At 39.6% G+C, this 27,531-nt stretch overlaps 1 protein-coding gene across 2 annotated transcripts in view; it reads right to left on the bottom strand.

Moving 5' to 3' along the window:
* The window catches only part of slc24a4b (solute carrier family 24 member 4b), a 40,374-nt gene extending 14,984 nt beyond the window's left edge, over positions 1-25,390 (bottom strand). For both annotated transcript variants that reach the window (XM_036147291.1, XM_036147292.1), the window contains exons 1-3: positions 24,619-25,390; positions 16,084-16,191; positions 1,432-1,508 (exon numbers count right to left, since the gene is read on the bottom strand). In XM_036147291.1, the coding sequence (XP_036003184.1) occupies positions 1,432-1,508; positions 16,084-16,191; positions 24,619-24,781 (348 nt within the window). In that variant the 5' untranslated portion in view covers positions 24,782-25,390. The remainder of the gene's footprint in view (positions 1-1,431; positions 1,509-16,083; positions 16,192-24,618) is intronic.
* Positions 25,391-27,531: the final 2,141 nt, after the last annotated feature.

Below are 27,531 nucleotides of genomic sequence, written 5' to 3'. Positions count from 1 at the left end.
ACCTCTGAAGCCCCAGCAGCCCCCAGTTTTAAAGGGATGAATCCATTTCCCCCCCCCCCTACGTTCATTAGTGTAAAATCCCTCTTGTTAAAAATGGAAAATTTGGTATCCAGAGATTATCCAAGATTAAACCAAGATTACTTAAATGCTGTTTGTAATCGCTGAATAAAGCGTGATTAGATTTAAGCATGTTATTTTGAGCATAAATGAACAACAATAATAATTGGTATAAAACTGAAAAATGCTTTCATGCCATCTACATAGTAAACATCTTTTGGCAATGTCATTAGTTTCTATTCTCCCTCTAGGCTAGACAACATCCATCTTATTTCCACATCACCAATTCACAGCACCTAAGACACTTTACAGAAGGAAAAAAAAAATATTTAATACAGTCATTCAGATTCCAAGTCAACTACATCAATTATCAAACAGCTGTTGGGTTCAGCTTATTTTAATTGGTTAAAAAGGTTATCTAAAGGAAGCCCAGCAGGTTGGAAGAGATGAAACATATCCCTAATGTTTTTAGAAAATTGAACTTCAATTTACATTCGACATCAGGATCCATTTTTCTCACTCTATCGAGTCCTACTGTTCTTCAATTATGCATTGCTTGTCATCATTTCTGCTTATAACTTTTTGTTCTCTTTTTTTCTTCATAGTAGGTACACCTGGTCTGGCGTTATGTTAGCTGTGATCATCCAGAGAAGACGGCTCACCCGCTATTATCATCTAATGTAGAACAGATTACTAGAGCAATGTGTGCTTCTGTGCTTTTTGTCTCTTGTTGTGTCTCTGTTCTGTCTTCTGTAACCCCCAGTCGGTCGAGGCAGATGACCGTTCATACTGAGCCCGGTTCTGCTGGAGGTTTTTCCTTCCCGCTAATGGGTGTTTTTTCTTTCCACTGTCGCTTCATGCTTGCTCAGTATGAGGGATTGCAGCAAAGCCATGGACAATGCAGATGACTCTCCCTGTAGCTCTACGCTTCTCCAGGAGTGAATGCTGCTTGTCGGGACTTTGATGCAATCAACCGGTTCCCTTATATAGGAAATTTCTGACCAATCTGTATAATCTGACTGTTTTTGACTTTGTAAAGTGCCTCGAGATGACATGTTTCATGAATTGGCACTATATAAATAAAATTTAATTTGTGATTAAAATCACCTAAAAAAAAAAAAGGACTCACACCTCATTTTAGCTTGAGTTGAAATTGATTTGAAAGCACCGATTATGACAATTAAATGGAATCAAGCCTATTTCAATAGGTTCATACAGCGAGTAAAAGTTTGTAAGAACAGGATACAAGATTGAGTTTTGGTTGAGCAATTTGATTTGAAAGAGTTTAAGATCCCATTGCAGAATAAAAAAAGCAAACATTTGACAGTGAGAAAGACTGAACTTGTGCATGCCGTGACTGGGGCGAGTTCTTACCGCCGCAATGTGCAGCAGGACAGCTCCACTCTTTCGTTCGTTGTTGGTGAAAAGGTCATCGGGGAACTCGTGTATTGCTGAGAAGAGAGGAAATGTCACGGTCACAACACATCAGCAGCATGACTGTGAGGTATTCACGTACCCAGCCCACCCCAACAGGACTTGGTGACTTCATGATGACTGTCTGTCCGGGAGGCAAACCCCTGGGGGAGTTTAGTTTTTTTTCTCCACTTAGTAACTTTTTTTTTTAGCTTTTTATTCACACTGAATATGCTCAAAATACTTCGAAATCCACATTTAAGCTGCAGCATGTGACACCTCTTTGCAACCAATACAAGAAAAGAACAGGCAGACATCCTGACTTTGAGGGGAAAAGCCTGAGCTATATTAAGAGTCTAAAATCAGAATTAAGGCAACCAGGCGGAAAAGAGCCTGAGATTTTCTCCATCAGGTGCTCCAGCTAGAGTCCAGTTTGATCAAAGCTCAGATCTGTGGAATCGTGATTACTCCACATATTTCCTTTGGCTAGTGAAGGTGGCTGGTCATTTCCACAATGAGCGCCAACATCAGAGAGTGGTGTCTGATTTGATTCTGTTGGACAAGGGCTGTTGAATCAAAACGTCCCACTCCCCCCTTTTTTTCCCCCAATAAGCTTTGAATGTCACAAGATGTTCAAGTTTCTTTAGAATATAGGTTTTCAAGGCCACCAAATAAAATGTCTTCCAAGTCTTCAACATGCAGCAGTTCCAAGTCCTTCCCCGTTTCCAACCCTTACCTTTTCACCGTCCTGCTAGTTTTAGACATTTCAACCCTCATTCTAAGCAGATTCTTTACCTGAACTTTTGAACAAGACAGAACTGGAACAACCCACAGAAGCATCTAAACCTTGAAGTACCCAGAGGAACAGGCGTGGGGAAACCCCGCCTCAGGGGGTGAGATGAAGCCATTCAATGCCTTTTCAGAGGCATTGAATGTGTGGAATCGGCTTGTCTGAGGTCTAAAGTTTTTTTTTTTTTTTTTTTTTTTTTTTTTTTAAAGGACAATGATTATTGGGACAGTGATAGACTTCTATCTGAAAGGAAGCATTTTACAGGTGGCAACAATTTGTGACTGGTGGTTTGTCTTCATTTAGAGGAAACGCTGGTGTTCCAGTGCCAACTGATCAGAAAAGCTAAAACCCTAAAGTCTTGATAGAGAAACCTGAACCTTACAACTATTGTCAGATCAGGAGTTTATTTGAATATAAAATGAAAGGCAAATAAAAAAAATAAAAAAACACCACAATATGCTTTGGATCGATAGGTTTCCCCACATTGCCTGTGAGAACATGTCTATATCAGATGCAGACTGTGGCTTCCATCCAACAAGCTCCATATGGCATTACATCTCAGAATGAAACCATTTGTTAGTACAGCAGGTTGTCTTCAATTAACAGCCAGTGTGCATGCCAGCAATAGTTAACGCTTTAAACTGGTTTCATGCCAACTACATCTGGTCACGTTAAAACCACCAAATTTAATGCTTCATAATTGCCATTTTATGACAGACTCAAAACTAATTTCAAGTGTAAGTAAAAAGGAAACATTGATTTGTAAGTTTTTAAAAATGGAAAAAAGAAATCTTGAAGTACAGATACCTTTAAATGTCCAGTGCAACAAATTGCCTTTTAGTGTCAGGTATAGAGTAATAATGCCCACCAGTCTTAAATTTAAACTCCCAATCCAACTGTTCTGTGAAGGCCATGGGGGTTCACTCATGTGCAAAGATTAACAAACTTAACTGACAGCTCAAAGCAATAGCCCAAGCTTTTAACATCTTTAGACGAGGAACTGAGCAATGCTCAATGAGATGCTCAAAGTATGCAACCCTACCAGGGCAAGGCTGTCCACCCAAACCGAGCAGCAATGCAAGGAGAGGCTAAGAGGCCACGTTAACTCTGGAGGAGCAGCAGAGATCTACGGCTCAGGTGGGATATTTGTTAGAGACAGTAAGGAAGAAAACAATATTTAAAGTATTAAGTCGTCATACTGGGAGCTACGTAGGGGGACACGAAACCCATGAGCTGCTTTGGTCTGATGTGATTGAAATTAAGTAAATTAAACAATAGCGCATGTGGGAAGAAAATGCTGTTCTTCCTGAACCAATCATGGTGGTGGCATAGTGGCAGCATCATACTCTGAGCGCTCAAAGTTCATGGAAAGATGGATTAAATCAGATACCAATGGAAGAAACCCCATTAGAGGCTGTGGGGAGGCACGGAGTTACATGGGTCAAACCCTACCCCTGCACACCAGCGCACCCTCAGATTTTTATTTTTAAACATTTAAACCATTATCCGTTCGTTTTAACTACACATTTACACAGTTTTATGCTGGCGCATTACATTAAATCACAGTAATGTGCCATGTGCTTTGATGTATGAACAGAACCATTTTCACACGAGTTGCTTGGTCACAGCAGAACCAGATGTGTATGAGCCCCCAAACTTGATTTTTTAGATAGACACCACAGTCTTGGAGAAAAGTGGTTGGAGATAAAGGGTTTACATAAAATTGAATCAGAGTCTTTAGTTCTGGTTCAAATAAAGTCCTGTGTCAGAAGTGTGGCCCTGGTAAAGAAAGACAGCGCCACACATTATAGTGGACCAAACTGAAAAAAAAACAGTAAAATTATACAAACTCGTGAGCAATTTGACTTAATGAAGGTATATAAATCCTCATGTGGTATTAAAGGGTATCACTTTTGTTTGGCTTGTCCCATGGTTCAGTCGGTGCAGTTTTTAAAGCAATCTACATTCACCCAAGCAACCTCGTGCCATGAATGGAAGTTTTAATTTCAAACGGGCTTCATCAAAATTAAAACCATTACAGAAATCTATAGCGATTTCTGTCCCTTACTGCAGCTTTAATCAAAACAACAGATGGCGATACCAAATTCATAAGTTGATTAGAAAAGAAACCTCAATGGAAACATACATTTTCATTTGCAATGAAATACTGGAGCACCAACACAGATCTTAGAGAGACGACTGTGCCAAGCAGCTTTACCTCTTCATAGCCGACAGGGTTATTTACTGAAATATCTCAGAGATGGATGCTAGCTCAGTTACATGATTTGTAAGCAGGAAATAGCCCTTACAATTTAATCAATCCTGTAGCCTTCCTTCTAAATGCCTAAAGCTATACTCGCTACTGCAATCTCCTTCCAATGACAACAAAAAGGAGATCATAAAAAAAAAAAGGTATTAAAAGGGTGTAAGCACCAAGACTGCACAGTGGTGACAGGTAGGCAGGAGGTCACCTCTCAGCCTCGTAAACATTCAATCAGACAGCGTCTGTGGAGTTGGCCACCGTCTGCTGGCAACAGAGGTCAAACCCGACATGAACATTGCTTTCACAGCCAATTCCCCCCCACAAGGACAGGACATGATGTACATACAGACTGAGGCTAGTCGTAACATTTGACAATAGGTGAAATTAACTGGAAATGTCCCAGAACGACCCAATTAAGACCATTAATGGTCAACAAGCCAGTCGAGTACTAATCAACTGTTGAAAAATGTGTGCATGTACCCTCTAGTTTTTAAATCTGTTTATTTTTTTAACATTGAGATCACCCAAACAAAGTGATATCTTACAGAGCTTGCCACTCTGTAAGAATTACCAGTAGGTGAGACTTGTCTCATTTAGCCCCGGGCAGCTTTATTTAAAAAAATAAAACAACTAATATTTAATATAATACGATTTTAGGAGTTCAACATTAACTTGCTACCAAGAGTCACCTAGTGTAGCATTACCTATACTTAACTGAACCATACCTGTACTGTTGCACTGATTCCTTGCATAAAATGAAATAAATAAAAAATTAGGATTTTACTGGTAACCCATTGATGACTTTATCAGACATGATTAAAAGCTTAAAAAAGGAAAAAGAAAAAAAAGGCAGATTTGCAGCAATAAATGGACACTACACATTCCAACAATTAAGAGTATGAGCCAGTGGATGTTAAATATTTTTGTGGCTACAACAGTTTAGAGGCACAAGGTTTAAGCAAATTAAGCTTGTTGGCAGTAAAAGGATGCTTCACCAAAATCCACATGGACATAGTTGCATTCTGATTTATGAAGTTCAACACTTTAATTCAATACAGCTATTTCAGATCATTGCCTCTTTTGCACACAGCAGCGACAAGTTAAGTTTATTATGCACTGAAACGTATCTTGGAAGTACATTTTAGGAGTCATCTTACTTTTCCCATAGATTGGAAGATAAAATGCTTTTACTGCTCCAGTAAACTTTTAAGATGCAGTATTTGTTTTACTATGGAATTATCCGTTTCTGTACAAGTGCAGCCGAGTATCAATAAATAAATATTTGTGGGCAGGTGAGATTATCAAATATGACCAAGTTACGGGAATGTGATGGAGCCTAATATGGCAACAGCAACAAAAAAAGTCACGGATGAAGTGACTAGGTATTAATTTGTCAACTTCACAATTAGATAAACGCAATGAATTAGCTTGGTTTTAAAATTTAAAGAATGAAAACTCAATCCATAAGGTGTGAGGTACAAATCTCATCAATCCTTGCTTTTTGTACAAAAATCTACATAACCAAACTTAATATGATGCATTACTGGCAGAACAGACATTTTTACTCGTCTGCAGTCATTATCTGGCAGAATTACAGACAAGGATCCATTACATGTTGGCCTCAAGTATCTTGTAACTCCTGCTCCAGAGGGTGAGAAAAAAAAAAAAACGCCTGGCAGGAATGTGCAGGAATATGTGCAAGTGCCCCCCTCCCAGCACTTCTGGTGGTCTAGGCACAAAACCTCATGACTCACACAAAGGTTATGAAAGGGGGACCTCTTTGCCTGTATGGTGCCATCAGACTGAGGCTAAACAGATCTTCCCGAGAGGGAGAAGCACAAATCTCAAATATTATACAACCAAATAAAAAAAATAAAAAAGTAAAAAAAAAAAAAAAAAAAAAGTGACGCGAGCAAAATATTCTTTCGGCAGAGTGCCCAGTGCTGCCCTCTGCCAAAGCCTCTGACCCACAGACCAGCCAGGTCATTAGCTAAATACAACTGACAATCCACTCCAGCAGTCAAGAGACTCTTCAGAGAGAGCAACTCCTCTGGGTCATTATTAGCCCATTAGATAATTAACTTGCTCCAGAAGGCATCAGTGAGCAGCGTAACGTGAATGCAACCATCCGCTATTCTTGCAAATCATGACTCGACTTACGAAATCATCTCTGGGTCACATGAAAATGCAACAAAGCTCTCTCTCCACATGACATCATTCAAATAAACTTCTTAAATACACACATTGCTACATAAGCAACTCAATCTGCACTCACAAAAAGGTGGATGTCAATAAATTAGAATACTATTGGGGGAAAAAAAATAAGTCAATTTCAGTAATTGCATTCAAATATAAAACTCATGGCATTTAGATTTGTTTAGATGATTATGGTTTGCAGCTAATGGAAACCCCATATGTGGTTTCTTGGAAGGTCAGTATATACACAATTACAAAAGAAATAGGGGACAACTGAAAATTATATACACCGTCTATATACTCTAAAGTATATGCACCCAATACTTGATTTGGGCTCCTTTTAAATGAGTTGCTGTATCAGTGCCGTGTGGCATGGAGGAGATCAGTCTGATGCTCTGCTAAGGTGGTTGCTTTATGAGCAGCCTTAAACTCCTCCACATTGCCCGATCTTGTGCCTCATCTTTTGCTTGACAATAAGCTCCTCAATGGGGTTTAGCAAATGGCCAGTTTAATGGCCAGTCAAGCACAGTGATTTCATGGCCATCAACCAGGCATTGGTGTGGGCAGGTGCCAACTCCTGCTGAAAAATCAAATCAGCATCTCAAAGCTCAGAGGGGAACATCCGTTGCCCTAAAACTTACTGGCAGAGTGCAGTGCTGACTTGGGACTTGATAAAACAGTGACCAGCACCAGCCGATGACCTGACATAACTGCAGAAAGTTCACTCTGCACCTCAAGCAACTTTGGTCCTGAGCCTTTCTCCGCTCTTGCTCCAGACTCTGAAACCTTGAGGTCTGAATAAAATGCAAATTGTATCACTGAAAAAGAGGACTTTGGATCACTGAGCATCAATGGCCGTCTGCTGGACAACTGTCAAGGTCAGCAGTCTTCCCTGTGATGATTCCCTAACATTTGTGTCACAGCTAATGCCTTCTGCAATATTTTAATTGTCTGAGAATAATGAATTTCAATTAGCTGCAAGCCTTAATCAAAACCGAGAAATGCTTGAGAGATCACTGATTCCCAACTTCCCATGGAGTCGAATTACTACCAAATTAGTGACAATTATCTTATTTTTTTTTATTTTTATTTTTTTTTTTTAAAAAGGTATAACTACTAGGTCCGAATTCAACATTTACACAAAGCCACATGAGGTCATGCTTAGTCATTTGCAGAACAAAGGACTCCATGTTGAATAACTCGAGAGAGACCGTTGTGAGCAATGCGTTCAGCTGAACACAGAAGAAAGCGGTGCACCTTCCCCTCAGGGTACAGTGCAGCACCAACTCCATCATGTTTATTAGTACCTGGCTAAAATTGGAACAGGATGCAATACATCAAAAGGTGTATAAATGCATAAAGAGGTCAGGCCTGTTCAAAGAAGTCTGCACAGTAAAGTTTTTTTTTTTTTTTTGCAGGTGTTTGTTCCAGCGCTCCCCTCTCCACTGCATCATTTCCACTGTTGGCTTGCAAACAAGAAGCAGAGTCAGGTCAGTTTGCATTATGCACGCAAGCATCCCAGCCTGTACAATTGCCAGTCCTAAAGAAAAAAAAAAAGAAAAAAAATTTTCCCAACCATTCCCTGCAGTTGAGGCATGTATTTGAACAACGGCAGGCCTTTACCTTTTGACAGCTAGCCAAAATTGCTAGTTTAAAGCTTTGGTTCCGCTAGGAGGGAAAGAAAAAAATACTAAATCTATCCAATTTACAGCAGCAGACCTTTTGTGAGCCATTTCTACTTTCTTTTCATGTCATAATCAGTTCCTCCTCCATGTCATAAAATATGCATCCCCAGCCTACAAGTATAGCTACCGAAAACAATGCAAGATTGTTTGTTTTGTTTGCCTTTACATTGTACCTTAACCAGGGCAATTATGCCGCTTATGTAGGAGTTTAATCTGGTTTCAGCAGCGTCTTTATTGAATGCAAATATTTCCTACAGCACATTAGCTATGGTACCATCTTCCCCTTCGGATTGCGTGTGCTCTGCAGCACCTCGCAGGATGATATGAGAAAGTAATCTAATAGTCTGCGTCTCCCAAGTAAGCCACAAGTCATTTCCCAGTGAGCATGCATATGTTGCTCATATCGCCTGGAAGAGCCCATAAACCATTCGGATCCTAAAATAAGACATTGTTCCCAATTTATTTCCGTTTGCCTTACTTGGGTAACGGATGAAAGTGCGTTTGTTCCATTTGTCATGGGATTGCTACAGGGAAGTATCTGATGAGGTGGTGTGACTCAAGATCTGCATGCAGTGGTTTTAACACGGTTTTAGAGGCTTTACCAGCTACTTTAAGATTATTGCTGTTAGGAAAGAAGGGATCTTAACAGCCACTGGCTGCTGCAACAGTCGATGTTAGTTTAAGCATATTTAACTGTATAAACTTAAAGGATTGCTGGATTTAAAAGGAGACTTCATGAAAAAGTCACTCTTTATCCCTAAAGTATATTTTGTTGTGTCCTTCAAGTCTCTAGGAGTGCAGGAGCTGCATAAATATCAATGTTCTTTTTGGGCCACATTTTTTCAAGCCGTTCAATATTCTCGGTTTCTATTACGTTTTATAAACAATTACATGAGTGTTTACTGCAGAACTGCTAAACAAGTTCATGGACTTCCAGGTTACCAGTCTCACGAATCTGCCATTTGTAGCTGAAGGATAAGCCATTGTTTGTTCATTACGCCGTCCCCCAGCATACTGCAAAAATAAGGTGACCAACACCCTATAATCAAGGTACACATATTTAGGAATCTTTCATTTGTCAGACAAAAAGATGTCATCTGCCCAGAAAACTCAAAATCATGTTTGAGACAGATGCAGCACTGTTGAAACTGCAAGTATTGGAGAACCAAGTTTTGCCAAAAGAAATGTGGCAAAACTGATAGATTTTAGGCTAATCAAATGCAGTACCAGGAACCCATTTCCTTCCAGTACTGCCATATCCCAGAACTGCAACCTACCTGGAGTGCCCAAAAAATAAAATGTTTTCAAATCATCTGCAATGTGGCCAAAGTAAAGAAGTTTCAACCTGTCTTGTTCAGTGGTGGTTGGGTTTCAGTCAAGAAATATCTGAAAGAAGATGTTTTCCTAGGGGTTATGGGCAGGAATGACTCGATAGACCAAAATGATTGGGGTTTAGCTGATCAGTGACAGGCCCAGAACGCCACTTCAACTCAGACACAAGGAAGGTGGAGGTTGGGTAGTGGTATAGTTGGCTGCAAATAAGCTAGATGGACATTTTAGAGCTGAGGATGCACTCAAAAACCTATGGCCATATTAAAAAAAAAAAAAAAAAGAAAAAAAAAAAAGACACTAAGGTCGACAAAAAGTCTGCATCTTTCAGGACTCCTTTTCATGCAGGATAATACTCTGTTGATTCATCACACTTCACTGTGTGGCAAGCCAGTAAAGGTCTTAAAGATGAGGGAATGAAATGGCCCCTTACCTCACCCGACCTGAACCCCATGGAGAAGTGCCAAGCCCTGGAGCAGCAGATTTATGGTAGAGGGAAAAAAAGAAAGGTACACTTCTCTGAACAGTGCCTATGGCTGTAGTTGTTCCTACAGAAAATGTTTACGTCAGATCCAGAAACAGACTGAAGGAAGAGAACGTTTGTGTCAGGCATTTAAAAAAAAAGGGGGTCTACTCTGGTCCCTTTTTACAAATGCCAAGTTTTTTGTTTTTTTTTTTACATTTTGAATTATCCTCACCAACCCTTGCATTTGGCAGGATTTAAAACTTAGGTTCAGAATCTCCAACCTCACCAAGTTCTGGCCATTTTGCAAAGAACAGTGGTTAAAAAAAAAAACAAAAAAAAAAGAAATCTGGTACAGACAGGCAAAGCTGATTGACCTGAAAAAAATAAATAAAAAATTCTACAAGATATTGCAGTTCAATACAAACTTGCGCCACAGATACAGTGGGAAGAGCTACTATTTTTTTTTTCTTTTTTTAAATTGTGAAAAAATTTCACAACTGCACACTATGTTGGTTTAAAAAAAAAAAAGTTATACCGTCCAGATGATTGGAGGAAAAGTATTGTTAAATCTGACAAAAAATAAATAAATAAAAATACAAGGAGTGTTACTACCTTGAACCTTTTCCCAAGACACCATGCTTTAGCTGAATGATATAAACTATTCTCACATTAGGTCCTCATGACATTTTTGGCACAAAGCTGTCTTTATGAAGCAGAGTTTTAATAAAACAATACATTTAGCTTAGTTGCATTATTTCAACAGCAAAGTAGGATTAAGGCAACCTTTATACAGCTTTAGAACTTTGCAGAGCCTTAAAATAGTTTAGGCAATAACATATCCATTATCCAAGACTTTTGAATTAGTGGCCTTTAAATCAAGCATCGACCATAATGCAGGCCCAGAGAGAAAGGACGACTCACTGTAAAAAGACAACATGAGCCTGGTCCAGCAGCAACGTGGACACTCAGCATTCATGCCAGGGGGCAGCTGCTCTGCAGGGTAAAACCACCAACACCCTCATCTGCCCCCTTGTTTCTACCCCAATCAATAAAATGTGTGTTCAGCACAGGGAAGCTCTCCGAGACGGTTTTAAAGTCCAACATTATGGCTGTAAATTTAGCCTTTACATAAATCTAACACGGGTTTAAAAGGACATCAAGTATCGATTGTTTCTCATTGGAAGTTAGCCAGCCTTCGATGCTTTACAATCATCCCAATCGCTGGCTTGGAGAAAGTTACAACGTAATCATTTTAATCTGACAGGTCTGTGGAAGCATGCACTTATCAAGCAAGAGACCAAAAAGCAGTTAGTATAGCACTTTGTTTTCCAGGAGTGATTGCTCAGTGACCTATATAAAGAGGCACTTACGATAAATGGCTGCTTTAGCAGCCCAAGTCGTACGAATGGCAAGAAAAACATTAACACACCAGGAACCACAAACAAAAGCTCCCTTGGTGAACAGACATAATGAGGAAATGACTGAAACCAAAGATGGCTTGGAGGAATTTATGCACGTCTTCAAACCGTTGCCTAATTATGCTGATTAGACAGATTCTCCTGGTCAGCCCTCTGTTAACAGAAGCTGGCGCTAATAGCCAATATTAACTGGAATATTTGCATTGTTTGAACTTGATATTAAGCTTTACTGACATTGATTAGTCACTGTTTGGAAACTGCAAAATCTGGCATTTCATAATCAGTGAAGGAATCATACCCAAGCACTACTTGATAGGACTAAAAGTCAACACTCATCTGTGTGGAAGTTGATTATTGAAGTAAACTCAAAGTTAACAATTAGCAACAACAGTAACAGAACCATACAATATCACAAATGTATGGTTCTCATCGGCACTGTATGCACTTTGCACAACGTGAGCTGCAGTAAGTTTTACTTAATTTACCAAGTACCATCCATTAAAGTTGTCCACATCATTAATATATTTCTTATTTTAAGCAGCACAAAATGTTTGAAGGTAAAGGCGTGGTTGTAGTTTTGACCATCTTAGGTTTTCCAGTAGATCACTTTTCTGGGGCCTACATTTGCTTTGGAACCCAAGCAGAAAGACTCCAATATTACCACCTATTGCATGTTTTCCTAATCTGGTCACTTTGTGCATAAATTTTTATTTTTTTAAGTTTTAAATACATCATTACCGGCCCCTTTTATGGTGCAATATTATGGTTTAAATCAAATTAAAAGAAGAAAAAAAAAAGCATTTTTAAAGTCATGGTCATCCTGTGTATTAAAGGGAACAAGTCATGCAAAACTCACTTTTTAACCCTTATATACACACTGAGTACTTTGAGTCTAAAAATGCAGGAAATTTTAATTTAGTCTGTCCAGGAGCTATGCAGATCTCTATTTTTCCCAGTCTTTTTCCAAAGATGATCAATTTTCTCTGTTCTCTATTACGTTTTGAACAATTATGTCACAGTATTTGTTACAGAGCTACTAAACAGTCATGGACGTCTGGCTTACCAATCTCTCGAATCCACTATTTTTAATTCCCTTTGTGACTGTTTTAGTCCAAGTTGAAGGATGCCAAAGCTACATGTGGTTAAGTGAAAAATGTTTATTGCACTGTCCCCAACCATACTCCAAAAATGTCTGAACGAGGGTTGAGTGGAGTGTTCTGGGTCTGTCCCAATTCAGGAAAGGGCCTAATTTACGTGGGACAGACCCTTCGTGGACCGCGAAAAAGACAAGGCCGGTAGAGATCGGCTTGTGAATTGAGATGATTTAGTAGTCACCAGCTGTCCCTACCCTTACCTTAGTGTTGCCATACAACTGAGAAGCTAAACAAACGAAACCCAAAGATTGATCCTGTTGTCTCCTCTTCTCTAAATAACTGTAGGCCTACATGGTTTTTATTTTCCCTTTACATATTCATTATGACCCACAGTCCTTTGTTTAAAATGTTTCTTTATAATGTTTTAATAGATTCAAATTCATTAATCAGAAAAATGTTTAATTTTGCTGATTAGCGAGCTGGCTGTGGTCCGAGCACATCTTAGCATTTTTTTTTATATGATATTTTATGTGATATGTCAAACCAAGCAGATATTTCAGTTCAACATAGCTAATGTCTCACCTAAAAAAATAAAAAAAAAAAAAAAAAAAAAAAAAAAAAAAAAAAAAAGTTACTTTTATGTCACAGAAAAAGTAATAAATCCAGCTTTATTCACAGGTTTTCACTTCCATCATAACCACTGTCGTTTCCAGTTAAAGTTGTCTTCAACCCAGTGGGATAGGGTTACCAATGACGGATACACCAGACCCATTATTCGAAATTGGAGAAAAGGACATAGTCGGCCACATTTTAAGGATTTGTGAATTGGGACATCATTCGTCGCCGCGCTGTGACGTAATCGGCCTACGAATATGCCCCAAGTATGCAGCCGCTGAATTGTAGAGACACCCTCTGAGCTGGAGGTATGAAGTACCTCCTTTAGATTTAAAGAGACCCCACCTCAGAGAGGTGTATAAAGGGGGAATGTGGGGGTAAATTGCAGATCCACTTTATATAGACCACAACTGAATGATTTCAGTGTGAAAAGGAAGAACTGAAAAGCAGGATATGTCCCCTTTAAGAATATGTATCCAATTTATTTTCGGGTCAGTGCCTAATTTGTTTTGGTTGCTCACTGCCAGCAAGATGAACACATGCTAGGTTCTACTCCCTTATAGTTAACGAGGAACAAGTTTCTATCTTTTGTTGTCGGCACAATCTGTGCTCATTTTGATTTTATTCAGTTCTTAGAGCATGGATAAAGGAATTAATGCATCAAAACAACATCTGATTGCATTGTGTAAGTCCCTCAGTTAAATCACAAGGTACAAGATGTGTCCTCTACTCCATGAGTATTGATCGTATGTAGCCAATTCACTGTCAGGCTGCAAGTACCCAAAATTGAAAGCTGTATTGTGAGAGTCCGGGACAAATATGAACTCATGGCATAATGCTGGAAGCAACTGCTGCACCTCTTGCATTCTCATGACTGTACAAATGAGAATAGTCCATCAGCTAATGCAGCCACAAGACTGCAACTTTACCAGCATTATTCACGAGACAAGAATAAAGTCATATGACCAGCTTTGAACCAACAACGCAGGGCTGCGGTGAGATAAGAAACGCGAGGAATGTCAAGGCCCATCCGGTGCCCCTTGTGCTAAAGAGTGGAAAAAGGCAACATGCGGAAAACTTCAGAGTCTCGTGATTAGGACCTTTAAACCAACCTGTGACTCTCTAGACTGGAACTAATGCACACATGCATTCTTGGTAATGGTGAAACAAAAGCAACTTTTGCTCATTTTCGTCATGAACAGCGGGAAAAGATTTATATGATCCCGCCAATATCCAGCCTCGCACGGCCAGTAATGAAGCAATAACCTGGTAAACCTCACCAAGAGAGCAAACGCAACACTTGAAATTGCTTCCAAATTATCTGTGACCCAGACTCGTCTCCCCTGCGACGCTTGTCACTGTCACAAATCGTACGGGTTGAGATGCATTATGCAGAATAATCATGCTGTGGATTTAAATTCATCTGTACTAAATTCTAAAAGTGGTCATGCATTTTACTGAAAGACATTTCTTTAGAAAGAGCAGGCAATCTCCAATTCTCTTCAGTCAGTGAGTAATGTTAAAGGATGGGTGTTATTTATAGATATCAATATATAATAAGTAGTCAGCAGAGACTTAACTTCTAGGCCTGGCAGCTTTATTGCCATTCTCCTACAGAGTCATGCAGGGTCACAGAGCACATGTGACTCAGGGTTTGAGGAAAACAGAAGATTGCCAGAATAAAGCCTTCCAAATGGCAAATAAAGTTATAAACACATGGTAAAAATAAAAAAAGAGCAAATTTCTATTCATATATGGGTCCCAGTTAGAAGATATATGTTTAAACAGTTCTTGTGTTATATAACCAAATGAAAAGGTCAGCAATGTATATAAAGAATATTTCATTTATTAGAAAGATGCTGAAATATCCAGTCACAAAAAGGGGATTTGTGAAAATTTAATTTATTTTCCCCATTGTAAGTTTACAATTTTGAGTTTTCTTATCAAATGTCTCACCTCTTAAAAAAAAAAAAAAAAAAAAAGAAAAAAAATCTCATTCAAGATATCACAATGAAAAAAATTTCATCACTCCGTCTTGGATCCTACATGATGAGTAAAATAGAACTGCAATTACTACAGTCATTTTATCAAATCATTTATGAACTTTCAAGGTTTCCATTTTAATTGCATCTACTTTATCCCATCTTAGTAGTATTTACATTTTAATCCAATTCTATTTTAAAAACCTACATTCATTTGTAAATGATTAACATTTGTTGGAGCCAAATTGTCACTGAAAGTATAAATTATAAAATGGAAAAAGATCAGAGTGACCTACACCCTTTGACCAAATGTACTCCTACCTCATTGAAGAACAGAGAAATATGTGAAATATGAAACTATCCTTGTTTGAAAGAGGTATTCAGCAATAATATTAAACAGGTAATACATGTATACCTCCATCCCATCATGTTTAAGGTGCATAATCTGGATCATGTCTTAGTAGGTTAAAGGGAAGACAAGCTCAATGCAACAAGAGCACCTCCATAAACCTTCCAGCAGGCATGAGATCACATGCTAATACTTTAATCAATCCTGTCTAATTGTCACTTTTAGCAGACATTCACCCAAAAAAAAAGCTCTTATTCCTGAGGAATAGTTTTAGGATAATTAAGGTGTTTTTTTCAGCCATTTAAAGCTAAACAGCCACCACCTTTTTGTCCTGGAATAAATACAATTTACATGGCTTTGTTACAAGAAAAACAAAGTACTTCCAATCTGCTCAGTGGTGTTCAACATAGATAAACCAAGACGTACCTGGCTCCGAGCAGTTCTTTGGCTCTGTGTCGTTTTCAGACATGGAGGCCATTAGCCTCCTACCCCAGTGTTCAATGTCCGGATGTCCCTCCACAACCATCCCATGGCCTGTAACAGAATTAAAAAGACAGCACTGGTTAGCCAACAGTAGCAAATACACATTCAAATCTTGCAGCATTTCACTTGTTTAAAAAGGAGATTGTGTTAACATTTTTTAGTTCCAAGGAAGCCTTAAAAACTTGATTTTGCAGTAAAACAATACACACGAAAGGAAAAACAAAACATAGCTGACGTTTTACGACTATGCTCATTAATCCAACCAAGGTTTGCTTTTACTTAATCCTTTAAAAGTTTCCTTTTATGTAGATGTGGCATTTTTATCCGGCAACACTACAACGTCAAAATACAGCTGTGCTATTATGTTTTGAGGGTGGGAGCTTTTATTTTATTTTTCCCCATTTAAATACACTGCTCTTAAGCCTCTAATGAGGACGAAGTGGGGCGGAGGGGATAAAAGCAGTTTCAAACCTATTACGTAAAGTCGTTCAAAACGCACCGAACAGCACTTTAAAGTTGCAATTTTCATAAAACGCCGTGATGCAAAGCCAATGCTGGACTGAGGGACAGGATGATAAAACAGTGACGCTGTATGCACATTTGTACTGCTCACATGAGAATGTCGAGCCCACTAATAGGCAGTGTTTAATTCATCTAGAGCTTATCCATCTTTCTGCTCCTCTCTGGCTTTAAATCATTGATTCTTCAACAAGAACAAACTATCCTGAACAGATGTTTACATCTTCTGGGGCTAGACTGCCTGAATTACATTGACCTGACGATCGAGTCCATTAAACGACCTTACCGCAAGGCTTCCCCTTCGTCTTTTGTCAAATAAGCTCTAACCAAAGCTTGTCTTTAGAGAAACGATTTCACTTGAATGGTGACAATACTAAAATGCCATTTTGTCATGCAAGAACACAGAACAGTCAAGAAGGCTGCAAACTTATATACAGGCAAAAGTGGAATGGATTGCTAAGCGGAACCTACAGAGGACATGTAGACAACTTGTCTAAAGTCTAAAAAAAAAAAAAAAAAAAAAAAAAAGCCGGTAATATGTTTGATCCAGTCAAGAAATGTTTTCGTACAGGAGTGCAGACAGTTTTGCTGGTTTGTAACCTTGGTAACTTCCACCTTAGATTTAAAATGGGGTACTAAAAAAAATTTCCAGTTGGTCCAGTAAATAACCTTACCTTTATGAAAATGTAACAATTTAGGTTTTTAAGCCGTCTTGGTTAGGGGTTGCTTTGTTTAATGGTTAATTAGGCCATTAGGTTAGTTAGTAAGCAGCAAGTTGACATAAGCAGATTAATTAATATTGGTTATCCCCCCCCCTTCTACAACAATCTAAATGTTTATTGTAATAAAAACACCATAATACCTTGTCTGATTGTAACAAAAAAAAGACTGAAAGTCAAAAACTCATGAGTCAACAGGTTATAAGATCATGTTTAATAAATCAATAAGGCTGGCGGAGAGCGTTTTAATTAGCCGATATCCACGTTTAATAATCCCTTCAATTTAATTATGCAGGGGGATGCCATTAAGCATCTGAGCTCCCAAATCAAATTCTGCTCGGAGGTATACAACCCGGTCCAAAACAAGTGTACTTCTGAACTTTCTGGAACAACCTCGCAGCATTTTGGGATTAAAGCTCCATTTTTATGCATTAAACAAGGACAGCAGTGCTCAACTTGCCTTGAACTGCATTTTCTCCAGACAGAAGTACTTAATGACTAAATCCAGAATATTTCAGAAGCCAAAAGGATCAGCAACCAGTGAATAACCGAGTTACACAAGACACACACTGCTGCTTCCCACAATTTGTTGCTTTCCAAGACCAACCCCTGCAGCTATCAGTTTAACCCATTTCCACCAATCAACTCATTTGGCTGGTCTGCCACCTCTGGCCTCTCCACCGCTCTCGGTCGTCACGGATGTGCAGTTAAAAGCCGTTTGATTTCACATCCCGCCATCACCAGACCAGTTTGTGATTATAAATCATGTGGTCTACTTGTGCCAAGAGAAAAAAAAAAAAAACTGGATTAGATACCCACAACCATTTTAATTTTGTCAAACTGTTTATCTAAATGCAATTTCTTCTGCCACTTACTCGTGAAACCACATGCTCACAACTGACATTTCCACTTGGAGCGTCACGGCAGCACAAGGGCACTGTTTGAACCGTCCTGATTACCACTAAACTGCAGTCGTTTAAAGATGTGATTCCGTCGGCACCTTTGGGCAGACTGTGCAAGAATGGAGGTGGGTGCGATATGGGCTTCAGCCAGTTGTGGGAATGACATTGCCAGCTTATGCAACATCAGATTTTCTACAGACTACATGTTCTCCTTTACTTATTTATATTCATGCTTTGCCGTTGTGACGATAAACAGGGAACCCCTTATTTTCACCAGTCCCCTTCCTAATCTCCTTTAGCTACAGGTCAGCCCTGTAAGAGGAGATAACTTAAATCATCTTAATGTTTGCAGCAGTTCCACTTCCTGCGCCACCTGACCACTGATGGAAACTCGTGTAAGCTTTGGACTACAAATGGGGAGCTTTAATTGCCAAACCACAGCTTCATTTAATGACCAATTGCTTGAATTTAATCAAAAGAAAATCCACTGTTATTCCTATAAAATCCTGGAAACAAGCAATATACAATTAAAAAAAAGGTTTAAATTCTCAAGTAAAAACAAATGTCTGCATCATTATGCTTAAATGCATAACCCAATATATTTCAGCAGAGCAAAACAGTTTTAACTCATTGTTATAATGGACGTTTCATGCACGTTGTGGCCAGTCTTCAAATAAAAGCGTTAAACTCAAATTCCCTTTATGTAAATGCATTTTGCTTACATTGTCATCTTCGGTGCAATTATCAGGCTTAAAATAAAAAGAAAAAAAGAAAAGAATTTGAGTAAACAAGAGCAATTGAACTGCTGCTCAGTCTGTTTGAAATGTGTCCTAGATTTTATTTCAGTGTTCTGCTGAGAAATCACAGACTAGACGTCACCCTCCACACTCGGTGCCACTGCTAAAGGTTTGCATGCACTAGAACATATTTCCTTTAACATCTAAAAGATAACTAAAAATCAAACCTTTTATTTTGGTCCAAAATATGCTTCACAAGATTTTGAGCTCCCCGAGACCTAAACTGGCACAAAAGACTAATTTATCTAAGCCAGTCTTTGAAAAACGGAAAAGAAAAACATGTCATGTACAGTAAATTAGTGTTGATCTTTATGTCAGAAAACTACTACTCACCTAAATTTCCCCATATCCACACCAACCATGTCAGTGTGCATGTTTTAAATACCACTATCATATAGAAACTTTGTGGGTGAGTCAAGAAGAGCATAGAATTGATGTTAAAGTGCTCAGAATGACCTACAGAGAGATAAGAGTATGCAGAAAAATATTGTAACAAATGTTATAAGACCAAGAGCTGTCCTACTGGCAAAGTAGAAATTCACAATATAGATAGGACAACATGGGAGCCCCCCACTGAATAAATGTATTCTAGAGGATGGGTTTTATTAATTGCAAGTTTCTTTTACTGCAATGAAATGTATAGCTTTTTGCCCATTTAGCAGTGATGTCAAAAAATGAAGAGAGCCTTGTTGATTGAGAGTCATAAGCATATCCCCATCTGCCCTGTGTGTGAAATGTTAACCAGACAGACCTGAAATTACCAAATACTACCATGCAGAAATTATTCAGCAGTCCAAGTCTGCCTTGAGAAAGCATAGAATATCTGCCTATTGTCGACATCACTGAACAGCAGAACCAAGCAGTAATGTTTTACTAATCTCCTCTGGTGCCGTCTGGAAAGCCCAGCAGGCAGATAAACCAAGGTCAACCATCCATCAAACTTCACATGTGAACAATTACATCTCTCTCTTTTTTTTTTTTTTAACCATAAATTTTTGCTCAAATCACACACGCACCACTTCAGTCAACCTGGCACAGGGACCTGTCAGAGCGATGCCCTGCTGCTGCACACACACACCTGTCCCAGCCACCCATGTGCAGCTCGGTCACAAGTGCATATGCACGCAGCCATCAGCAGGAGGGGCAACATCTTGAGCCCCACCCCTGCTTCACAAAGATGCAACCCAGAGGCAGGACATCACAGCCCATCCATCTGGACCATTCAGCAAATCACTTGTCATCGCTCACAACTAGGCATGGGCCAGCATTAGATTGGTAACTTTAAGGACAAATACCATGGTTTCATAGTAACAGAAAAAAAAGGGGAAAAAAAAAACCTGAGTCAATTTCCTTTATTGAAAACATTTACTCCTACTAAAAACATCCCATTGTTGGCTCGACAATTGACCGATAACAGTGAGAGATGCACAGAGCCGTCTTTTTTTTTCTAGCAGAATCCACTTTCTGGTTCTGGAGTATTAACCACATATTACATTTTTTTTTGCTCAGATTTCTGTTCTTTCTAAAAGGAACATGACATGAAAAAATGTTATGCTGCAGGCTTTTTAAAAGGAGGTAGTAATTTAATCTTATAAGATTAGCCATAACAAAAGCATCAAAAGCACGACCCTCACATGCCACTGAAAGAAAAGTGACATTTAAGTGCAACCTGCTTGTTGATACAGAACTAAATTGTAATATAGTTTAAACCATTTGGTGAGGAGGGGAACAGTTCGAGTTTCAATATTTTACAAGGCAGAAATCCCTGTTTAATTGGCAAGCATAAAAAAAAAAAGTTACCTTAAGAATTATGCAATGCGTTTAGCTTGCATACTAGATATCCATTTTTCTCAAAAAAGGAAATATTTAAAAACATTGAGACACTAAATTATCCTAAACAAGAAAAAAAATGCATCCACACAAGAGGACGCAGCACAACTACTGTGGTAGGCTGTGGTAGCTATGCCAGGCCCACTGGTGGCGCTGTGATGCTCCCAAAGAAACACGCAAAAAACACGAGGCATGTGTAGACAACTCATGTGAACGTAGCAGCATGGCAGGGGATCAGAAACAGGGGACACTCTGTAGAGTGGGCTCATTAGACAGGAAGAGTGAGGACGCTAATAACAGCCGTTACAAAGCCGCAACACCGGAGGGCGCCCTCTTTGTCATTTGAGACAGTGAGGCACATGCGGGTTACAGAGAGAGAGCGAGAGGTACGGTGTAATCGTTTAGGATACAGCTCGCATGATGTATACATGGAAAATTAATCCGGCGTTTTGAAATGTGTCCGAACTGGGACCCGGTTTAAAATTTAAAAAAAATAAAAATAAATAAAAAAAATCATCATTCCCAGTCTTCCAAAATGCCCCATCGATGCAGGAGCAACGCCTAAATGACAAAATACCTTTGCAGGTATACCCAATCTGGTCTCTGCAGGGTCAGGGTCACAGTCCAGTCTGTTTTTAAGCCAGCTGACAGTGTGTGGCAACAGGTGGGGGAGGAGCATCACTGCTCAACGATGCTGCATACAACCAGAGACATTCCTCCTCCCACACTTTCTGGCATCTCATTAAAATATCTAAACCATAATCTTTTAAAATTAAGATGAAATGGTAACTGGTCCGTGGTACATCACAACCACGGCGAGCACTGAGGTTTTATTGTGTCGTCCCTAATCCCCTCTAATGGTTCAAAGTTTAGGCGGCAAAGCTCAAAAAGACGTTCTTACGCTCAGCTTTGGGTGTCCTGAGTGAAAAAAATAAATAAAATAAAACAGATGCCTGACAAGGGCTCCCAGAATGCACCATTAGAGGATTTGCTCTATTGTAACCCATACTACAATTTCAGAATAATCTTTTAAGCCTCTTGTTTCTAATGTAATTAACAAAACACTCCTGATAATCCCTTAAGGGTTTGTAATCAGGTATAGTTAGTACTGGATTGCTTTTAGCCTTGGGCCTAGGATGACTGCGCAGCAATAAGGTCTGAAGTACTGAAATAATCGACTTTTCATCTGCAGAGTGTTAAATGTTTGTTCATATGCAAAAAGCACACAAGTTGCAGTATGTGAGCTATAGACAATAGTATGGTATTCCCCACGGCTCAATTCTAAGTCCCGATCTTAATCTGTACGTGCTGCCCATGAGATCTCATAAATTTCCACAGTTTGGTTAATGATGCACAGATTTATATTGCTGCGTCTCCTAATGAGACCACCATCAGTTATTCTTTTAAAAAAAAAAGAAAGAGAAAAAGAAAGTAGAGCAGATGATTTTTCTACACTTCAACCAAAACAAAGATAGTCTTCAATTCTGAGGGATGAGAAACTTAGTTCTATGGCATTACAACCACGTCATCTTTTCGTCTCCTCCGTAGGAGTCTCGGCACCCTGTAGTCTTTTTCAGGCAATGCAGTTTCCCCCTTCTAGATTCAGTTAAAAATAAAAAAATAAAAAAAAACTAGCCAAGTTATTTCATAACTTTATACCATTAAACTCAATTCTTTGTCGATTTATGCTTTGACTCACTGCAGCACTGAAAAATACAGCCTCTCTTCCTCAGCCAGACACGTGGAGGCTTAAGTCAAAACTGGCAAATATAGAACTGTTCATTAACTTAATCCAACTAAAAATATTGTATCCCAGATCATGATGCTCCCAACATCATATTCCACACAATAGCAATTGTGTTATTTTGGAGGTCTGCAGCAATGCGCTTGCAATAAATCCCAACTTTTGTCTCATCGGACCATAAATTTCAGGTTTTGGGAGATTTTACCCAGACCTCTTTAAACTGTGCTACTAAGACCAGATATACAATGAACTGCTGAGGTTATTTGATGTCACTTAAACAATGACCAGCATTTCCAACTGCTCCTTCAATGTTATGGTTAGTCTAAGGCTATGTTAATAGAAAAAATTAATAAACAAATCCAGTTCTTACAGAATGAGATAATTAATCTTGTTTAAAAAACAGCAAGTTCTCAGTAATTGAGGGTGTACTCAAAAGGACAACTAAACTTGATTGGGGGAAAAAAAAAAAAAAAAAAGTGGATCAGTAAAAGATCCATGCATAAACTAAAGGTTTATAATAGCATGTTCACACTTGTGCAACTGTTTGCTGCATTTTGTAAACAGAACAAAAAGTTTGTTTCAGCTGCAGGTAATACATCACATTTAAGATGAAAAGAAAAACCCTAAAATCATTTATATAATAAAATCCTGGCATAAGATGGGTGTAAAAACCTTTACATGTTCTAAATTGCCAAATAATTAAATGCACATCTTTCCTCACTCCCAGAACTTAGGGCAAAACTTATGGAAAAGCGTATTTTAGCCATGCCTTTCTTTCCTTGGGACCCGGAGGCAGCAGGGAGATTTTATGGTTTATTATATCTGAAGTGTTTCCAGCTACAGCTAGATTTTCTCCTTTGTCCCACGGAAGTTCTATAGACATCAGGATCGTTAGACTAAAGCCAATACTCCCCTCACACAAATGCAGGAGACCATATGACCAGCCTTGTCCTAAGGAGTAGCTATTGCCAGGTTAACCTTTCAGGCCAGTGGCGTCTCATTCTTCACCAGCGAAAACGAGAAGGTTGACCATCAGATTACATAACCGTGAGAGGGCTGAGTGGGATGCTCTGCACGAGCCTACCGCGAGAGTTCCTGTACACGAGAGGGCATGTTTGGGTTGCGCTCGCGCACACACGAGGGACGATCGTCACTGTCGGAATCTTTTTCCTCAGCGCACGAGTTCGCCGATGAATAATACAAGAAAACGCAACCCTTCTCCCTCCCTCCCTCCCTCCCTCCTTTTACCCCCCCATGCCAGTGATCGTCGGTGGCCTCTGCGTAGAAAAAAAAAAAAAAGAGAATATCAGGATGCGGGTGCAAAAGGAACATGATCATCTTCGTGTACCGGAGTGTGCAGAGATGCGCGTGTGCCCATGTGTATGTGCGTTAAGCGCCGGTGTCGAGACGCGATAATGCCAGCGTTAACCCTCCACGCATGACGCGCCTGCAAAACGGCACATTGACACGCAAGAACGGGAAAAAAAATACATATAAAGCCCAATATATATACATAAACTGTTTTTGGCTAAGAAGGACTGTCACGTGGAGATGGAGCATGCTTTAATTAGGAGCGTGCCTGTCAGTTTGAAAACGTGCCGCTGCGCGCCGCGCACACTGCGGCACACAGAATGTACTTTCATTAAAAAAAAAAAAAAAAAAAAAAAAAAAAAAAAAGCAGCGACCTGACGGCATGTGCAGCTTGAGAAACTCTAAGCAGTGTTTTTTAATGCAACATAAGAAACGCCATTTAGGTGAACTGCATGCTCGGGTTGGACACAGTGTTCCTATTGGGGGGGGGGAAATGAATCTTTTCACCATTTGCCCTTGAGATTAAGGCATAATAAAACGTTTTATGAAGAATTATGATCCCAGTCAAGCATGATCGTTATGCAGATGTCTGGGGCTCCCCTTCACCTCCGGTGCATCCCCTGTCTCCCCCCCAAAACCCAAACACACACACTCACCTGTCTTAGTCAACAGAGCCGACATGCTCCACGCCACGAAGAGGACACTGCAGATGAAGCAGACCTGAACGAACAGCATCTCCCTCCTCTTACGAACTTTGAAGATCTTGGCGATTATGGTCTTTTTGGACGGGCTCACGGCCTCGGAGTCGTCCCGCTCCATGCTCCGCAGCTCGCTCGGCCGGGGGCCACTTTTTTTCTGGCGCGTCCTTGAGAGCCGAAAGGGAAAGCTGCCGCCCGGCTCGTCTCTTTCACACGGAGTACAGCCGGGATGTGGTCCTCATTTCAAGTCGTCCAAGTGCGCAGACCGAAGAGTAGGCTAGTGAAGCGGATAGTTTTTTTTTTTTTTCTTCCTTCTTCTTCTTCCCTCACAGCTTTAGAAGAGGCTTTTAGGGCTTGGACAGGGCAATGACAGCGCGGTCAAATTCCCAACGTGGGTTCAGGTTTATTCAACGATGCTTCCTGAATTCAAATCGAGTCAGCCAGACCTGGTCGGGATGTCATTTTGTAGCACGCATCCTGTCCCGGAGGAGGAGAGAGGACAAAAAAATAAAGTCTGCAGCTCTCCGTTGAAGAGTTAATGTTCAACATGAGATGCGGCAGCGTCCAGACACAAACCCGAAAACGCTCAGCTGCGCCGCGTCACAAATCCTCCGCACCTGCGCCTGTTAAGTGAAACCAATCTGCGCTCATCAGGGATAATTGTTCAAAGCGGGCAGCGGTCGTGCCGTGTGCGCCTCCACCCCTCCCCGCGACTGAACTCCCTCTGAGCGCAGAACGACCGAACGGGTGATCAGAGCCGACCGACCAGTGCAAGCCTTAAGCGAACTTTGCGCCCGCTTGCAGGACGAAGGCTTGTCGGGATCTCCAGCCACCCCAGAAACAGACGAATATTCATACAGTAGCGGCAACAATTTTCAAGTATAGTTCAATAATAAAATATGATAAAACAAACCGTGCTGCCAGGACTGGCTTTTTTTTTTTTTTTTTTTGAATGAACATTGTTTCCAAAAACAAAATAGCGACAAAATCCAAAGAAAACATGGAGTTTTGGATTTATAACAGTAAGCAAACGCAGCCTTTATGTGCTGATTTTATTTAGGACAAAAGTTTTATCACTGGGGGGATTGCTGCTGAACAACCCAACTTCTGCCACACTTTGTGTACGCTTCTTTTTCATAAACTTGAAACCACCTCTAAGCTCATTGCAATTTATCTCCTCAAGGAGATAAAATTCAAAGTTTCAAATTTTTGTTTGAAGTTTTTAAAAATGTTAACTTCATTAATTTGATTAATTTCTCTTTCTTTCGTTTCTTTACTTAACAAAAAACAAAACAAAATGAATTTTTCATTATTATGCTTTATACATTATATATATATATATATATATATATATATATATATATATATATATATATATATATATACATTATATATATATATATATATATATATATATATATATATATATATATATATAATGTTTCAGATCCACTTATTATTATCCACTTATTAGGTGTTTTCCCCCAGTTCCTTAAAACAGCAATTATCAAACCACTGCTGAAAAAGAATAACTTAGACAAATTACTGCTGGGGAACTACAGGCCCATCTCAAACCTCCCCTTTATCAGTAAGATTATTGAAAAAGCTGTGCTTCAACAATTAAACACCTTCTTAACTATGACCAGTTGCTTTGATGTTTTCCAGTCAGGTTTCCGTGCTCACCACAGTACAGAGACCGCCCTTATCAAGGTGTTTGATGACATCCATATAAATGCAGACTGTGGAAGAATCACAGTGCTGCTACTATTGGACCTCAGTGCAGCGTTCGATACTGTCGATCACTCCATCCTGTTAGAACACCTGGAAAACTGGGTCGGCCTCTCTGGTACAGCTCTCGACTGGTTTAAATCCTACTTAAAGAACAGGGAATTTTTTGTGTCAATTGGTAACTTTACATCAAAGATGACAAAAATCACAGGTGGGGTTCCCCAAGGGTCCATCCTGGGTCCCCTCCTATTCAATATCTACATGCTCCCTCTATCTCAGATCATAAAAAACAACAAGGTACCATAACTATGTAGATGACACACTGCTCTACATCACCATATCACCAGGTGACTATGAACCCATTAAAACACTGAATAAATGCTTTGAAGAAATCAGTGTATGGATGTGCCAAAGTTTGCTTCAATTAAATAAAAACAAAACTCAAGTAATAATTTTTGGACCAATGGAGGAGCAATCAAGAGTTCAGCTGCTTCAGCTGGTAACCCGGAATCTGGGTGTAGTGACGGACTGAGACCTAAACCCCCAAAAACATCTGAACACAATTCAAAGCTGGTCTATCAATTGAAGAACATTTCCAGGATTAAAGGACTAATGTCTCAGCAGGATCTGGAAAAACGAATCCATGCATTTATTTTCAGTAGAATTGATTACAGCAATGGTGTTTTTACAGGTCTGCCAAATCAGACAGCTGCAGCTGATCCAGAACGCTGCTGCCCGCGTCCTCACTAATACTAAGAAAGTAGAGCACATCACCCCAGTTCTAAAGTCCTTCCACTGGCTCCCTGTATCTCAGAGAATAGACTTTAAAATCCTCCTGTTAGTCTATAAATCTCTGAATGGCTTAGCACCTAAATACATCACAGACTTGTTATCAGTGTATCAACCATCCAAACCACTAAGGTCTTCTGGCTCCAGCCTACTCTGCATATCCAGAACCAGAACCAAACAAAGAGAAGCAGCATTTAGTTCCTATGCTCCACTTATCTGGAACAAAGTTCCAGAAAACTGTAAAAGTGCTGAAAGCCTGAGTTCTTTTAAATCAAGATTAAAACCACATTTGTTTAGTATTGCCTTTGACTGTTCTAGTTAAACTGTTTACTGAAACATCATTAGCTCAACTTT

The sequence above is a fragment of the Fundulus heteroclitus genome, chromosome 15 (genome assembly GCF_011125445.2).
Source record: "Fundulus heteroclitus isolate FHET01 chromosome 15, MU-UCD_Fhet_4.1, whole genome shotgun sequence".
NCBI lineage: Eukaryota > Metazoa > Chordata > Actinopteri > Cyprinodontiformes > Fundulidae > Fundulus > Fundulus heteroclitus.
This window is presented reverse-complemented; position numbering and strand designations above follow the sequence as displayed.